This window comes from Rhinatrema bivittatum, chromosome 3 (assembly GCF_901001135.1).
Source record: "Rhinatrema bivittatum chromosome 3, aRhiBiv1.1, whole genome shotgun sequence".
Taxonomy (NCBI): Eukaryota; Metazoa; Chordata; class Amphibia; order Gymnophiona; family Rhinatrematidae; genus Rhinatrema; species Rhinatrema bivittatum.
Window position 1 is genome coordinate 212,248,577 of NC_042617.1, and position 18,412 is coordinate 212,266,988.

At 45.9% G+C, this 18,412-nt stretch overlaps 1 protein-coding gene across 7 annotated transcripts in view; it reads right to left on the reverse strand.

Annotated features, from left to right (window-relative positions):
* Window positions 1–18,412, reverse strand: part of MAP3K4 (mitogen-activated protein kinase kinase kinase 4) — a 464,119-nt gene that overhangs the window by 147,216 nt on the left and 298,491 nt on the right. For all 7 annotated transcript variants that reach the window (XM_029594154.1, XM_029594153.1, XM_029594149.1 and 4 more), the window contains 2 exons: window positions 3,307–3,468; window positions 2,790–2,923 (listed from right to left, as the gene is read on the reverse strand). In XM_029594154.1, the coding sequence (XP_029450014.1) occupies window positions 2,790–2,923; window positions 3,307–3,468 (296 nt within the window). The remainder of the gene's footprint in view (window positions 1–2,789; window positions 2,924–3,306; window positions 3,469–18,412) is intronic.

Here is an 18,412-nt window from a genome sequence, read left to right on the forward strand (position 1 = left end):
GACCACCCGAGGGTCATCACCCCCCCCCCAGGGGCATTCAGCAACAACGGAGTGTCCCCACCAGCAACCGGGTCCGAATCGGGGTCAGTGTCACCCTGGGGCGTGACTAGACCCCGCACCAGGCTGTCCCCAACGGTCCCCGCATCTCTACGGCTCCCTTGAGCCCAGGGGCCTGGAGAAGGTAGAGCCTGTCTCTTCAGACACTTGGCAGAGCCACCAGTGCTGTTCTGAGAGCTCCTCTTCGCAGCCTTCCTGGCCAGGAAGGCTTCATGCCTTAGTAGCACAAACTCCGGGGAGAAACCCACATCATCGCTACTGGAATCTGAAGTTGTATCCTTCGGATCTCCCTGGCCCGGTTCTATCACTGCCGGGGAAAGCGGAGGGGGTGAGAGTTCCTTAGCTTCCTTCACCTCAGTATCCATCGACCCCAGGGTTTTACCTTTCGCGCTTAGGCTTTCTGGCCCTTGGCAGATTGCCCCCCCCCCCCCCCCCCGCAGCACATGAGGCACAAAGAGAGTGAGCATCCAACTCTAAAACCAGGCCAAAGACCCTACAGACCTTCACCAGGGCACTTTCAGACATGGCAGTCCTTCCCCCAGCTCCCCTGGGGTCCCAGAAGGCAGAAAATCGGTCGGGCTGAGCACTCACGCAGAACCCGTAAAAAAAACAAAATGGCACCCACACAAAAAATAGTCCAGGCTCAGCGCTCCGCGGAGGAGGAAGGAAGCAGGAAAAATTACTGCAAACCTCCGATTTGACTGCCCAGGCCCACAAGACGTCTGCCCTGAGGCCAAAAAACACCCAGGAGCTGCTTCCCCGACCTGAGGCAGCTTCAGGCACTAGGATGCTCCTCCTCCCCCAGCCGAGTACTGCCTGAAACGGCAAGCCTCAGAGAAAAACCCCTGTAGAGAAAAAAACGGAATGCAAGAATCCTCTCTTTTTTTTTTTTTTTTTTTTTAATAACTCAGGCCGATTCAGTAAAAACGCGGGAGAGCGGACGAACGCCCGCTCTCCCGGCGCGCGCACCTGCCACTTGCCAGTGTGCGCAATATAATATGCAAATGAGGTGGTGCGGTAGAATCGGGCAAAAGGAGGCGCTAGGGATACTAGCGCGTCCATAGCGCCTCCTTTTAGCCCGGAGCGGCGGCTGTCAGCAGGTTTGACAGCCAACGCTCAATTTTGCCGGCGTCGGTTCTCAAGCCCGCTGACAGCCACGGGCTCGGAAACCGGATGCCAGCAAAATTGAGCGTCCGATTTTTGGCCCAACAGCCGCGGCCCGAATTCAAATTTTTTGGGGTTTTTTTTTTTTTTTAAACTTTTTTTTACTCTTCGGGACCTCCGACTTAATATCGCCATGATATTAAGTCGAAGGGTGCACAGAAAAGCAGTAAAAACTCCGACTTAATAGTTTTTACTGCTTTTCTGTGCACTTTCCCGGTGCTGGAAGAAATTAGCGCCTACCTTTGGGTCGGCGCCAATTTCTGAAAGTAAAATGTGCGGCTTGGCTGCACATTTTACTTTCTGTATCCCGCGCGCATACCTAATAGCTCCCTCAACATGCATCTGCATGTTGAGGGAGCTATTAGGGGCCGCGGGTTGGACGCGCGTTTTCCTCCCCTTACTGAATAAGGGGTAAGGGAAAACGCACGTCCAAGAGCAGGCTAACAGAGCGCTCCTTTGGAGCGCTCTGTACTGTATTGGCCTGTCTGTAAGTAACAAAAACAAATTTCCGCAAGGGTACTTTCCTTTAGGAGGCGCTGGAAGAGGGCTTCAGGGCATTGAGGGAACCAGTCCCCTGGCTATCCATCTCCCTGGAATCTGAGGGCTCTATAGCCAGGGCAGTATCCTGCTCGACCCAAGGGATGGCCCGCGATCGGAACCTCACACATTGGGGAGCCCTGCTCAGTCCAGAGCTATAGGATGCACGACCACCATTTGCTGGAGACAGAGAAATACTGAGGAACTGCAGATGGCACTAAGGTTATATAGCCGTGCCTCGAAGTTTTGTTCTCTGCCTTCATCTGCTGGTGGGAGTGCATAACCAACTAGTCTGGACTGATCTGGGTATGTCCAGGAACTCAATGTTATTTATATTTTTATCAAGTATGCATTGCCTAGAATTTTTCCAAAAACAGATGACTCATATTAAATAAATCAAAATTCAAGACAGACTCCCTATCAATACTTCTATTACAGGGACATCAACTGCCTCTTTTCAATCCCATGGAAACTCTCATCTCCAATATCTATTGAAAAAGTCCTTTGGCGGACCTATCAGAACCTCTCTGACCTCCCTTAATATCCTACAACATATCCCATCCAACACCCACTTTTTCTGGTTGACTCAGAAAAAATAGAGATACATGTTCTTCGATCAGGCTTGGTGGTCACATTTACAATTGGTCAGATGAATGGCACACGACATACAATGACCAGACTAAGTATGTTTTGGGGATAGAGTGCTGCAGAATAAAATGAGGGGCAGGAAATCCCTGAGTAGTTGGGAATAAAGGCTCCTGGTTCCAGATCCAAGTTCTGGTTCTGACTGAGCTGAAAGTAAAAAAGCAGGAGGAGAAAAGTGCTGGGTCAAAGAAAAACACAAACTATGTCAGCCATGCAGCAGCTTGTTCCTTTCTAGAAGTGTGAGATTTCAGCTTTAAAAACAAGACATGCATGAGACAAAGATTTCCAAGTGTGTTCCTCTTTGGAAAACAGGCACTGCCCATTGCTGTGTACAACAGTACCAGTTCCAAACTGTACTCCCTGGCTGATAGGTAGCTTGTAATTACCTGGGCCTGGTACCCCGGCCACTCTCACATTTCGTCAGTACGTAGTTCATCCATTTTCTGGCAAAGCTAATGTACTTGTCTCCAATCTTCTGTTTAAATTCTCCGGACATCAAGCGAACAACTTCTTTATGATACTAGAAGAAAGGGAAGATTACCATCCTCACAGGACTAGTTTTCTGATAATCAATAGTGCTCAGCAATAATTCCCAAATGGCTGGCATGTAACTAATTACTGCAAGGTGGAAAGGATCTTAACTTATTGCCAGATATGAAACAATTTTACCCTTTCTAAAACTCACTGCATTTAAAACTCTCTCATGAAAATCCCTGATAAGAAGGGAACATCAGAGAAAGCAAGGAACAAACATACTTCAGCACATTAATTTCAAACAGTATATTTATATTTTATATGAATGAATATATTTATGTTCTTTACAATGCACAAATACCAAAACAGGCTTCATTTCTTCACGGTGCATAGAGACATGCAAACAGGTGTATGCTTTTGTGCACTTACCTCAAAACCAAAGTTGTAACCCTGAATCATGGCTTCTCGATAATACTGCTGCAAAGTCACCGATTCTGACTCATCAACCTCAGCTTCAAACTCTGATGTAAACATATGATCGACTCTATCAATCGCATCGCTAATCTTGTTGCATAGCTGTAATGCCTCATTCTAAAACAGCAAACAAAAAGAAGCAAGCTAACCTTTTTTTATTGCATCTTTTCTGACACACTGATATCCTATCCTTTAGGAGGATGACAAGCCAAAACTGAATCCCGTACTCTAAAATGGCAGTTCTGGAAATGTCTGGACTTTCCCCAACACTGGTGGTGCAAAAATCACAGCCTTCCACAGCAGGCTGGCAGCAAGGAAACAGATAAAACTGGAAATGTGGCACCTGTCTGGACACCAAGGGACAACACCCATCCACCCCTAGGGTGTTTCTTTCTTAAATAGTTCTTCTAAGAACTTGGTTAAGTGAATAATAAGGCCAAGAACCAATCTAACAACTTGTATAATAGTTACTGATAGCAGAATGGATTTTATTCAGTGTAACATTCATGGTGCTAATGTACCAAGGCTTAAGGATTGTCCAATTTGTTTTCAGCTGTCTCCAATAAAAAAACAGGTGATGCATTTAAAGAGAAATTGTTCGGATTTCAAAAAACCTGCTTTATCTTTATGCAATCAGAATACCTTCCCCAGAAGATTCTGAATCCCAAGAATAAATGGTTTACAGTGGGATCTGGCAGAACAGATATGCGACTATATGACACCCATTTTCCCTAACTGGACAGCATCTTGAATACCCATCCACACTCCTACAGAGAAGTCAGATATCCAACATTGAAAATCCCAGGAATTATTGGATTGCAGTCAGCTCTGGCAGAATAAGGCCTGTAAAGAAGAAACACCCAGTCTCTCAGCTGTTACCCTTACATAAAGCAGAGTTGCTTACCTGTAACAGGTGTTCTCCTAGGACAGCAGGATGTTAATTTTTACACTTGGGTGACATTATCAGATGGAGCCTGGCACGGAAAGCTTATGTCAAAGTTTCTGGAATTTTAACTAAGCACAATGAGCATGCCCAGCATACCCTATAACATGCGTCCACGCGGGGTCCCCTCTTCAGTCTCATAATATAGAATTATATATTTTCAATTTTATAAGGAGAAACCCAACTCTGCGAGGTGGCGGCGGGTTTCGTGAGGACTAACTGTCCTAGGAGAACACCTGTTACAAGTAAGCAACTCTGATTTCTCCTAGGACAAGCAAGATGGTAGTCCTCACACATGGGTGAATCCCTAGCTATAGGCTGCTCCCCAACACAAAAGGGGACAAACAGACACCAACCAGCTGCATACGAGCAGAACGACCACAGTGTTATTGGTAACAGAGTGAGAGACAGCCTGAACCCAAGCAATGAGCCCTAGGCAGGAAAGTTGGGTTCTACACCTCAAAGAAATTCCTGAGGACAATATGGCCGAACCTACTGTCATGTCAGCCATTCTTGTCCAGACAATAATGGGATGTGAATGTGTGGAAAGAACTCCACGTTGCAGCCTTGCTGATCTCCTCCAAAGGAACTGCACATAAGTGGGCTATCGATGTTGCCATGGCTCTGACTGAATGAGCCTTGCCATGACCCCCAAGATGCAGTCCTGCCTGGGCATAACAGAAGGAGATGCCAGCCAACTGAATAATGTCTGTTTTGCAACAGCATCTCCCAACCTCTTCCTATCAAAAGAAATAAAAAGTTGGGTGGACTGTCTATGGGCTTCTGTCAGCTCCAGATAGAAGGCTAAGGCTCTCTAACAGTCCAAACTGTGCAGCTTGTTCGCTTGGTGTAAATAGGGCCTGGGAAAGAATGTTGGCAGGATGATGGAATGGTTAAGATGGAAATCCATCACCACCTTAGGCAGGAACTTAGGGTGCGTATGCAAGACCAACCTGTCATGAAAAATCCCAGTGTAAGGTGGGTAAGTCACTAAGGCCTGGAGCTCGCTGACACTGCATGCTGAGGTGACAGCCACCAACAATATGACCTTACAGGTCAGGTTCTTCAGGTCAGAGGAGTGCAGTGGCTCAAAAGGAGCTTTCATCAGCTGAGCTAGCACCACACTGAGGTCCCAAGACACAGCAGGAGGCTTTAGGGGAGGCTTCAGTTGAAGCAGGCCCCAAATGAAATGTACAACTATAGGCTGTACAGAGATGTATGTACCATCTACACCATGGTGGTATGTGCCAATTGCATTCAGATGAACTCTAATGGAGTTGGTTTTCAAGCCAGCCTCCGATAGGTATAGAAGTTAATCAAGCAGTTTTTGTGTGGGGCAGGAGAATGGTTCCAGGGCCTTCTGCATCCACCACACTGAAAACCTCCTCTACTTCAGTTTGAAGGACTTTCAAGTAGAAGGCTTTCTGGAAGCCACCAGAATCCGAGGCATCGAGCAGTTGCAGAATTAACTTCTCAATATCCAGGCTGTGAGCAATACAGCCTGGAGGTTGGGATGCTGCAACCTGCCTCGGTCTTGCATGATAGGCTCTTGGGAAGTCCCCAGACTGAGTGGTTTCCGAATGGACAACACCTGAAGGAGGGGAAATCAGACCTGTCTTGGCCAATGAGGGGCTATGAGAATCATAGTCCCTATGTCCACATGAAGCTTCAATAGAGTCTTCGCCACTAAGGGAATCAGAGGATATGCATACAGAAGATCCTTGCCCCAATGGCGGGCAAAGGCGTCTGAGGCTAGTTTGCAGTCTGTCCTGTACAGGGAGCAGAACTGAGTCACTTTTCTGTTGCAGGGGGATGCAAATAGATCCACATCTGGGCTCCCCCAGAGGCGGAAGATCTGTGGGGTCCTGAAGGCATGACTCAGTTTGTCCGCTATCACGTTCTCCGTTCCAGCCAGATGCATGACCCTGAGCACTATCCCATGGGACAAGGCCCAGGTCCGCTTTCTGACACAGAAAGTATGACCCCCGTGCTTCCCTGCTTCTTGACATACCACATAGCTACTTGGTTGTCTGTTTGGATCAGGACAACTGTTGGACAGTCTATCTCAGAAAGCTCAGAGCATACCTGGTTGCCTGGAGCTCCAGGAAACTGATTTGACAGCTTGTTTCCTGGGCGGACCAGAGGCCCTGGGTGCGGAATCTCTCTACATGAGTTCCCCACCCCAGGGTGGACGCATCTGTGGTTAGGACAGTTTGGGTAGGGAGACTTTGGAAGGATATGCCCCATTCCAAATTTAAGAGTATTCTCCACCAGGAAAAGAGTCCTGCTGAGATGGCAGTGATTTGGACGTGATCCTGGAGGCTCTGCGTGGCCTGCTGCCACTGCAATCTCAGGGTCCATTGGGCTCTGTGCATGTGCAAACGTGCCAAGGGAGTAACATGGACAGTTGCGGTGTGCTCTTGACCAATCTTCCAGATAAAGGAAAACATGCATCCCAGCATGCGGAGGTGCGTCCCCACCACGGACAGGCATTTTGTGAAGATACATGGGGTTGACGCTAGCCCGAACGGCAACACTCTGTACTGGAAGTACTGTTTTTCCACCACAAACCTGAGATACTTCCTGTGACTTGGGAAGATCTCTATGTGAGTGTACGCATTCTTTAAATCGAGGGAGTATAGCTTGACCCCTTTTTGTAAAAGAGGAATCAAGGTGCCCAGGGAAACCAACGAGCTTTTCTATTTTTAGAAACTTGTTCAAGGCCCTCAGGTCTAGGATGGGTCGGAGTCCTTCTATTCTATTTGGAATCAGAAAGTATCAAGAGGAGAATCCCTGCCCTCTGTCCTGGTGGGACAGGTTCAACCGCTCTGGCAGTTAAGAGGTTGGAGAATTCCCTTATCAGTACCTCCTGATGTACTATTGGCCACCAAAACGGGCATGGAGCGCAATTTGGCAGGATACCCAATAGGTTTAATTGGTACCCTTGATAGATGGACAGAAGCCACTGGTCCGAGGTTATACTGGGCCACTGATTCGCGAAGAATCGCAGCCTGACCAGCGTCTCGGGTACAGGTGGCTGGCTTATGCTCTCTACGATCCAGTCAAAACCCCATCCTGGTATTTGACTGGGGCATCGGCTGGGGCCTGGGAGCTCTCTGCTGCCTGATACGGCTGCAGCAGCATACCCACTGAAAAAGGGAGCGAAGGGCTGGAGGACAGTGCTTCTTCTGATAGTAAAAAGAATTCCTCTGACTCACCGACTTCCTGGCTGAGGAGGGTGGGTTGGAAGTGCTGGCAGAGTTGTTGGAGGGTTTCATGGTGTTCCATAACTGGGCTACCACATTCCTCATCTTATCTCTGAAGAAATTCTCTCCCATACCCGGCTAGTCAGCGAGTCCTGTACCTCCAGTTGGAGACTCGAGGCCTGCAGGCATGCCACTGTGTGGGTGCTGATTCCCGCTGTAGAGACTCTCGATGCCATTTCCAAAACATCGCAGGTTGTACAAACCTAGTGTTTTCTGCACTCTAGGCCCTTATGCACCAGCGACATGAGGGTGCCCTGCTACTGTTAAGGCATTTGCTCGACCACTTCCTGCACCTGCTTCCAGAGGTTCCTTGAGTATTGGCTCATGTAGAGCTGGTAGGAGGCGATGCAGGCAATAAGCATGGCTCCCTGGAATACTTTCCTCCCAAGAGCATCCATTGCCCTGTAATCCTTCCCTGGGGGCACAGAGAAGTGGGTCCGAGAGCTTGGCCCTTTTGAGGGTGGATTACACTACCACAAATTGGTGCAGCAGCTGACACTTATCGAATCCGGTAGCCATCCGGACGTGGTAAACCCCCATCTGCCTTCCTGTTCACAGGAGGTACTGTGAGGGGGTGTTTTCAGATCCTCAGCAGCAACTCCTTAAGGATCTCGTGCACCAGGCCCACCACAATCTCCTCAGAAGCCTCCACAAACTGGAGATTTCAAGCATTTGTGCCTGGCATCCTCCTCCGTCAACAACTGAAAGGGGATGGCCTCGGCCATCACCCACACAAAACCCTTGAAGGTTAAGAGCCCTTTGGAGAATTCCTTCTTTCCTCTGGAGGAGATGGCTCTGAGGGGAGACCCTCCGAGTCTCCGGAGGAGGAATCTGCAGTGTCATCCCCCCAAGGGTCATACAAGAGCCTCATCCTCACTGTAGTCCACAGAGGATAGGGTCCTAGGTGCTCAGCTTTTGTCCAGAAGCATAGGCACCGGTAGCATTGGTGCCGGCCCCGGCAAAGCAGAACAGAAGGCTACAGGGCCTCGTTGTCCCTGCTAGCCTCAGTTGAGCTTCCTCCTCAGAGGAACTGGCAATGACCACCATACTGGTCGGGACATCGGTGGCATCCCGGGAACCAATGCCAGCTAGGTCGATAAAGCACCGATGAGCACACAGTCACTCCAGTATGGATAGTGCTGGCATCGGTACAGTCAGTGCCACAGCCCCAATACCCTGCGGTGCTCATTCCACCACCAGCTGGACTCACTGCTACAGCTCCTCCTCGAAAGTTGCAATGCTAACACCGACTGGGAGGCAGGAGGGGTGGCCAGATCTTTCTCAGATCCAAGAGGTGAATCGTCGACTGGCACCAGGATCAGAGGAGACCATCACAGATCCCCGGCATCAATGGAGGACTGGTACTCCTCACTGTGGGGTCGCTTTGGGGGCATCACAGCATAAGCCGGCTTATCCCCGAGCCCGGCACCATACATCGAAGGTGACTGGTGCCAATGCTTCCTCTACTTCTTTGTCCAGTCTTTCCTCGGTGCCGAGGTTAATGACAACGAACCAGATGTCCTCGACTGGAAGAAACTAACAGGGGCCGGTCTCCGGCACCCCTATCCGCCAGTATCGACAGAACAGAAGGTCCCACATGTCAATAGCGAAGTGTCCATCGATGCATCTCCAAGGTCAATCGGTATAGATGCCACTGATACAGACGTCGATGGCACGGACTTGCTCGACTCGAAGAATTTCTTCATCTTACCAAGTTGAGCGCGACATCCCTTAGGGGTTATCTGGGCACACATGCTGCAACCCTGGATGTCATGCGATGCCCCTGGTAAGAGGACAAACATCTTGTGGGGGTCCATGATGGACATGGTCCTCAGGCACTGGGGGCATCGGCAAAAAACTGGATGAGGCCATGACGAACAAAAAGAAGAGAAGTAAAATGTGAGTTGTAACGGCAGGCAGTTGAAGCGGGTGGTCAATGAGGAACCGCTACTACGGGAGGGGAGGGGGGGGGGGGGGGAGAGACGATAGCAAAAAGAAAAACTTACTGAGAACGCCGAAAAACCTAAGGAGCCTATCGGGAGGAACCGGTGTTGATAGAAGGCAAAAAAACCCCCAAAATATCCAGTGAATGTTTTCTAAAGGCAGTTTTCAAGGAAAAAGTTCAGAGCTCACTTAACTGCGAGGCGAAAGCTCCATGGAAAAAAGAGAGATTGAAGACAGACCCTGCATGGACGTGTAGTGTAGGACATGCTGCGCATGCTCAGTATGCCTAGTCAAAGTTCCAGAAACTTTAACATAAGTTTGCTGTGCCGGGCTCCATCCAATGATCCATGTGTGAGGACTACCATCTTGCTTGTCCTAGGAGAATGCATTTTCTGCTTTGGAAAATTAAGAAGCTCCTTCAACAGAACATGAATTGATGATTGAAAGGGAAGTAGTCATTGATTGCACTCAGAAATCCTTCAATATGGTCAAATGTCATAAAAGAAAGCTGCTTGTGCTGGGAGGTTCAGTCAAAGGAACCAATTTGAGAACTCAGTTTGATGGGGACACAATGGTTAAATGCATTCCAGGATCCTCAACTAATAGAAATGTAAGCCAGGTGGTTTCTGCACATTTAGAAGAAATTAATAACTCTGGTATCAATGTTATCATCCATAAGGGGACCAATGACCTCGCTAGAAACTGTGTCCACAATGTACAGAAAGATTTCCAAAATCTAGGGGGAGAATATTAGACATTTTTCAAAGACTACTGCCTTTTTTAGATGTACTAGCTGTTCATGGACAGGGCAAGGGAAGATTATGCCATATAGATAATTTCAATGTCTGGCTCAAAACCTGGTGTAAGGAAAATGGTTTGGATACATTGGAGGCTGGGGTTGAATATGGAGCAATAAAAGATTATATGGTAAGGATGGCCTACATGTGTCTGTGGCAGGAAAAAGGATACTAACTGAAAATTTCAGATTATACATTATCAGGCATTTAAACTAGGGAGCAGGGGTGGCAGGAGGTGGTCTCTGAATTTGGCATTCACCCCCAAGCAAACCAGGATGAGGTAAGGGAAAGTAATACAATCCATCAATTCAAAAAAGCAGAAAAGGTGAATACAAAGAGCAGCTGGAAAGCTATGACTACAAATGTATCATAGTCTGGGGAACAAAATTCCAGACCTACAGGTCCTAATGGTGGAGGCTGACTTGGACATTGTTGCTATTATGGAAACCTGGTTTACTGATTCCTACAAGTGCAATAGTAATCCCAGGCTATAACTTGCTAAGAAATGATAGAGAGGCAGAAAAGGGGAAGGAGTAGCTCTTTATGTCAAAACCAATATCCAAGCAACTGAATTGTAAGGGATGTGGGGTAGAGAAGAAACATTGTGGACCATCCTAAAAAAAAAAAAAGAGTGCTTCTATTTTTACTAGTGTGATCTACAGGCCACTGACTCAAATGGATGAATTGGACAGAGAACTCATTGAAGACATCCAAAAAGTGGGAAAGAAGGGTGAAGTATTGCTTTTTAGAAATTTAAATCTGCCTGATGAGGACTGGAGTATCCCTTCTGCGGAATCTACTAGAAGTAGATAGTGAATGCGCTTCAAGGGGCTCTTCTCAAACAAATGGTAATTGAACCCACGAGAGATAGTGTGGTACTTGATCTGGTGCTCACTAATGGTGATGTCGTCGCTAATGTTTGGGTATGAGCTCACCTGAGCATCAGTGATCAGACAGTGTGGTTTACATAGAAACATAGAAATGATGGCAGAAGAAGACCAAATGGCCCATCTAGTCTGCCCAGCAAGCTTTTGCACTTTTTTTTTCTCATACTTCTGTTACTCTTGGCCCTTAGTAACCTATTTGGTTCTATTTCCCTTCCACTCCCGCCATTAATGGAACTGCATCTAAGTGAAATAGCTTAATTAGTTAGGGGTATTAACCACTGCAATAAGCAAGCTACACCCATGCTTATCTGTTTACCCAGACTATATAATTCAGTCCTTGTTGGTTGTTGCCTGTATATAGATCCACCTTTCTACATTCCCCCCTGCCGTTGAAGCAGAGAGCCATGCTGGCTATGCACTGAAAGTGAAGTGTCAGACTTACTCCCCTGCCGTTGAAGCAGAGAGCTATGCTTTATATGCATTGAAAGTGAAGTATCAGGCTTATTTGGTTTGGGGTAGTAACCGCAGTAACAAGCAAGCTACTCCCTGCTTTTTTTTTTTTTTTTTTTATTATCTCCAGGTAGTAGCTGTCGTTCCCGTGAACCACTCACTGTTCATTCACATCCACTAGACTTCATGGATCCACAGTGTTGGTCTTCACCACTTCCTTCGGAAGGTCATTCCAGGCATCCACCACATTCTCCGTGAAGAAATACTTCCTGAAATTGGTTCTGAGTCTTCCTCCCTGGAGTTTTAAATCATGACCCCTGGTACTGTTGATTTTTTTCCAACAGAAAAGGTTTGTCGTTATCTTTGGATCATTAAAACCTTTCAAGTATCTAAAAGTCTGTATCATATCACCTCTGCTCCTCCTTTCCTCCAGGGTGTACATATTTAGATTCTTCAATCTCTCCTCATAAGTCATTCGATGAAGACCCTCCACCTTTTTGGTCGCCCTTCTCTGGACTGCTTCCATCCTGTCTCTGTCTCTTCGGAGATACTGTCTCCAGAACTGAGTGCAGTACTCCAGGTGAGGCCTCTCCAAGGACCTGTACAATTTTAATTTTGCGAATAGGATACAGAGAAGTCACACAAAGACCAGAGTTAAAAATTTCAAAAATATGGACTTTGTCAAAATGGGGACATACCTGGAGGAAGAACTGGAAGACTGGGAGAAAATGGGTGAGATGGAACAAAAGTGGGCCAAGTTAAAAGGAGCTATACAAAGGCAACAAATCTATATGTTAGAAAAGTAAACAAGAGTAAGAGGAAAAAGAAACCTATCGGGTTCTCTAAAAAGGTGGCTGAAAAAATAAAGGCAAAAAGAACAGCATTCATGTAGTATAAAGTTTCCCCAAAAAGGAACACAGGGAAGAATATCTGTTAAAACTGAGGGAGATGAAGGAGGAAGTGACGTCAGCCCAACAGCATGGTTGTTTGAAGCGATAGCTCCTCTCCCATCCATCCTAATCTAAGCTCTTTCGGTGTAATCGGGGCTAATTTTTACTTCTAGTGAGCACTAGAAGACAGCGGTTTACATTGCAATGACACATAGGAAGAAATCGCTGGACTTAAAAACTTTTTCGTATGAGCTGGGAGGCTCCAGATTCGCAGCCTTAACTGACGATCCTGAGCCGGGAGATCCAGTAATGGCGGATGGGGCCATGCAGCATGACTCTGACAGCTCCGAGGCCGCGATAGACGGAATGGAGGTAGGAAGGTCGGGAGCACTAACAGAGCCAACAAAAGAGGACTTTAAACTGTTTTTTGGAAATACAAAGAGATATAAAATCCATCAAAACAGATATGCAGGTGGCGATGAATGAGTTCCGCTCTGAGCTGGGGGATTACGGCCGACGGGTCGAAGACGTGGAAAATATAGTAGAGGGTCAGGTCGTGGAAGTTTCACGCATTAGATCGGACCTTACCGATTTACAAGCGACCAATGAGGAGATATTACTTAAAATAGAAGATCTTGAGAACCGAGATGCGCTAATATTAGAATTCGGGGAGTACCTGAAACTGAAAGCTATAAGGATGTTGGGCTGATAGTGCAAAACATATGCCAAGTGCTCAATGAGCACTCTGAACCCCAAGATCTTTTCGAGGGCGAAATCATACTTGAGCGAGCACAGAGTGCTGCGTGCCCCAAAACGGAACATCCCCAGGGACATCATAGCGTGCCTACACAGCTATCACATAAAAGACGCAGTTATACAGCAAACGCGCAAGATGGGTGCCATCAAGTGGGACAGTCAGAGTGTTGCTATATACAATGATTTGGCAGCGGTTACACTTCAAAAAAGGAGAGACTTGCAACCAGTGACTGCGCTTCTTAGAAAAGAAAACTTGAGGTATAGATGGATGTATCCATCTGGTCTTGCTTTTACAAAAGATGGCAGCACACACCATATAAAAAATGCAACAGAGGCCGCATCGGTAATGGCAGGAGTGGGTTTACTTCTCCCAGATGCTAAGATGGATGCCCAGAAAGCTGCGGGAGCAGACCGCCCCAGATGGCAGTGGGTGGGGAAGTCGGGCTCCAGATTACAGCGTAAATCTACTGACCAAAGTGAGACTACGGACAGCATGGACTGATTAGGCAGAGATCGGCACTGGCTTATTTCTACTTTTATTGACTATGGATGATCGGAATTGGCCATTTGAAACTCACCACGGCAGCGAATTTAGCAATGACTGCGATTAAAATGCAACATGTTTTGAGTTAGCCTGTTTAGATGTTTTAGAATTTATATTGATGCTATTTGCATGTTACAAGATGGAGGGATGGTGGGAGAGGAGGGGGGGATTTCACTTACTCCTAGAAGGTTTCCTGCCGATGTCTCTACGGCGGGGAAATTTATGGGGAGGAAGGGATGGGGGGGGGGGGGGGAGGAGGAGAGGGAGAGTGCGGGCAGCAGGGGAAGAAACATAGAAATGACAGTAGAAGAATTCCAAACGGCCCATCCAGTCTGCCCAGCAAGCTTTTGCACTTTTTTATTTCTCTCACATACTTATCTGTTTCTCTTGGCTCTTAGTAACCTTTTTTATTCTATTTCCCTTCCACCCCCGCCATTAATGTAGAGAGCAGTGTAGGAACTGCATCTAAGTGAAATAGCTTAATTAGTTAGGGGTATTAACCATCACAATAAGCAAGCTACACCCATGCTTATCTGTTTATCCAGACTATGTAATTCAGTCCTTGTTGGTTATTGCCTGAATATAGATCCACCTTTCTTCATTCCCCCCTGCCATTGAAGCAGAGAGCTATGCTGGATATGCATTGAAAGTGAAATATCAGGCTTATTTGGTTTGGGGTAGTAAGCGCCGTAACAAGAAAGCTACTCCCCGCTTTTATGTGAATGCAAATCCTTTTTTCCATATTTCCTCATTGCTGCTGAAGCTTTGAGCAATGTTGGAGTCGCATTAACCGTGTGTATGTTTATTGAATAAGGGGTATTATCACCAGGTAGTAGCCGTCGTTCCCGTGAGCCACCCACTCTTCATTCACATCCTCTAGACTTTATGGATCCACAGTGTTTATCCCACGCCCTTTTGAGGTCCTTTACAGTTTTGGTCTTCACCAGTTCCTCCGGAAGGTCATTCCAGGCATCCACCACCCTCTCCGTGAAGAAATACTTCCTGACATTGGTTCTGAGTCTTCCTCCCTGGAGTTTTAAATCGTGACCCCTGGTTCTGCTGATTTTTTTCTATCGGAAAAGGTTTGTCGTTATCTTTGGATCATTAAAACCTTTCAAGTATCTGAAAGTCTGTATCATATTACCTCTGCTCCTCCTTTCCTCCAGGGTGTACATATTTAGATTCTTCAATCTCTCATAAGTCATTTGATGAAGACCATCCATCTTTTTGGTCACCCTTCTCTGGACCGCCTCCATCCTGTCTGTCTCTTCGGAGATACGGTCTCCAGAACTGAGCGCAGTACTCCAGGTGAGGCCTCACCAAGGACCTGTACAAGGGGATCATCACTTCCCTTTTCTTACTCGATATTCCTCTCTCTATGCAGCCCAGCATTCTTCTGGCTTTAGCTATCGCCTTGTCACATTGTTTCGCCGACTTCAGATCGTTAGACACTATCACTCCAAGGTCTCTCTCCTGCTCCGTGCACATCAGCCCTTTATCATCACACATTGTCTTCTGTCCGTCAACCAGTTTGTAATCCAGGCCACCACCTCGGCACTCACGCCTAAGCTTCTCATTTTGGTCATTGTGTTGGTCTGTTTCTAGAAAATGGGTTTGGTTGTTGGAGAAAGGGAGGGGGGAGTGGGTCTGATTAATATGATAATGCATGGGAGTCGTGGATTGACAGTGGATGATGGCTATTAAGGTAGTCTCCATGAATGTTAAGGGACTCAACCACCCTTTTAAACGTAAAAGCATGTTTCGAGAAGCGCTCTCTTTGAAGGTTATTATTTTGTTTCTTCAGTAGACTCATCTCCGAAAATGGCATGAACACTTGACTTCAACTCACTTCCCACAAATATATTTGGCAGCCAGCATGCCAAAGTTTAAATATACTGGAGTGGGGATATTAATCTCCGGGATCTTATGGCCCAAGTGGATGCGGTCCACAGAGATCCCGAGGGCAGATTCCTCGTAGTCTCATTATATATCAATCAGCTCATATATTTTGGGGAATGTATACAACCCTAATACGCTTCAGAGAGGTGCTTCTATGATTAGATGAACAATTACTTCGGTTTAAAAGCGGGAAATTGATAATTGGAGGGGATTTTAATCTAGTTTGTAACTCTAAGGTGGACTGTTCTAAAGGTGGGGGGGCATTATTCTAATGTGGACCAGAGCGCTTTAAAATCATTTCTTACAAAATGGCAAGTTGTGGATATTTGGCGGTAAAGGCAGCCTAGTGGAAGGGACTATTCTTTCTACTCTAAGGCTCATGATACATATACCAGAATTGATTATTTTTTTACTGATAAATCTCTGGTAGGGGATACCACTGCTGCGGATATTGGGAACATAACTTGGTCCAATCATGCCCCATATGGTGGTCCTTTAATGTGGTGAGCTTAGGGGGTGGTCGACGGTTCTGGAGGATGAATGATTTCTTACTTAAGTATAAGGAGGTGGAACTGGAAATTAGCTATTAAGGAATACCTAGTCACCAATAATACGAATGGAATTACCCCAGTGGTATTGTGGGATTGTCTCAAGGCAGTGCTTAGGGGGAAATTTATAGCTCTGGCATCTTATAAAAAGAAAGAGAAGAATAAACAGCGCCTCCTTTTGAGGGACAGGTTGGAAAAAGCCCATAAACAATCGCCAAATAGGCGTCTGCTGTCGGAATTGGGAGATATTAGACATCAGCTCCAAAAGTTGGACGCGGATGAGATTGCATATCAATTAGATCTCACTAAACAAATCTATTATGAACATGGCAACAGAGCAGGGAAGCTCTTGGCTCATGCTTTAAAAGCCAGAATCGCCCAATCTCAAATCACCAAAATAAAAGCGAGTGACGGGACTGTAGTGATGGACGGGGAGGGGATCGGTGCTCAGTTCAATCAGTTTTTTGCTACTTTATACAGGAGGGAGGATAGTGCCACTGAGGATGACATTTTGAAATATTTGGAAGAGATTCAGCTTTCATGTTTAGAGGGCTCAATGTTGGGGGGCAAGAGTCGCCCTATATCATATCTGCGGAGGTATTATTCACCATTTCTGAGCTGAAATCTGGGAGGGCACCAGGTATTGATGGGTACTCACCTTTTTTCTATAAAAAGTTTAAAGAAGAATTGGTAGGCCCACTGTAAACATGCTTAACAGCTTCAGCACAGAGGGACACATTTTACCAGCGGCAAATGTGGCAGGAATTACCATTTTACTGAAACCAGGGAAGGATCCAATGTTATGTAGTTCATACCGGCCAATATCGCTTATTAACATCGATCTGAAGTTGCTGGCGAAAATACTAGCTAATCGATTAAAGATGGTTTTCCCAATATTAGTTCATGATGATCAAGCAGGCTTCATGCCGGGCCGAATGGCTGGGGACAATACCTAAAAGGTAGTAAACTTAATACATCATACTAATAAGAATAAGGATTCCATCAGTGCTATTTGGGGTAGACGAAGAAAAGGCATTTGATAAGAGTTCATTGGCCTTTTCTGTTTCAGGTACTGAGGAAGGTTGGTCTAGGAGGGTTTTTTTTTTAATTGGGTATAAGAATTATATAGAAAACCAGCGGCCTGCATAAATGTCAACAGGGGATATTCGGCTAATTTTGAGGTACAGCGAGGGATACGTCAAGGGTGTCCCCTGTCACCTTTATTGTTTGCGCTTTGTTTAGAACCATTGGCAGAAAAAATTAGAAATACTGAGAGTATTCAAGGGATCTCTGTAAGTGACAAAACCTATAAGATAGCCTTATATGCTGATGATGTGTTTACATTATTTATTTATTTAACATTTTTTATATACCGAGGTTCTGGTAATGTTACCAATCACTTCGGTTTACATATAACTTTGGGATGACATAACACAAATGTCTTACATAGAACAAGGAAATGAAGAACTGGGTGAATAATTAATTAAATTAAATTGCATAAAACATTAAGATAAAACATTAAGAGATAAAACATTAAATTAAATTGCATGAAACATTAAGAGAAACAACATTTTTAAATTACTGAAATCTAACATACTAGCGATTCGGATCAGTCAAGTAACAAGTGGTCAGTCTTTGGCAGGAGGAGATTGTATTTGTTTCTGGGATTATTAAGTAGTGGGACACATGGTGTGTTGACCCAGACGGGAGAGTGTTAGTGAAGTCGAATCAGGCGTATGCTTGGGTGAAAAGCCAAGTCTTGAGTCTTTTTTTGAAGTTTATTGGGCATTGTTCGAGCCTAAGGTCTGAAGGGAGAGAGTGATGTTTGCTAACGAGCCACGGTATATAAAAACCCTTAAATAAATAAATAAAATTACAAATCCAGAGTGCTCCCTAACGGGACTAATACCGCAGCTAGAGGCTTTTGGGAAAGTGTCAGGCTTTAAAGTTAATAAAGAAAAATCTGAGATATTACCGATTTTTCTACCACCCGACTTGATGACCCACTTGAAACGGAAGTTTCCCTTTCAGTGGGCAAAACATTCAGTTAAGTATTTAGGGGTGCAGTTAGCCTCAGAATATAAAGAATTGTTTGATTTGAATTATATCCCGCTAATTAAACGGTTGGAAAGGGAGT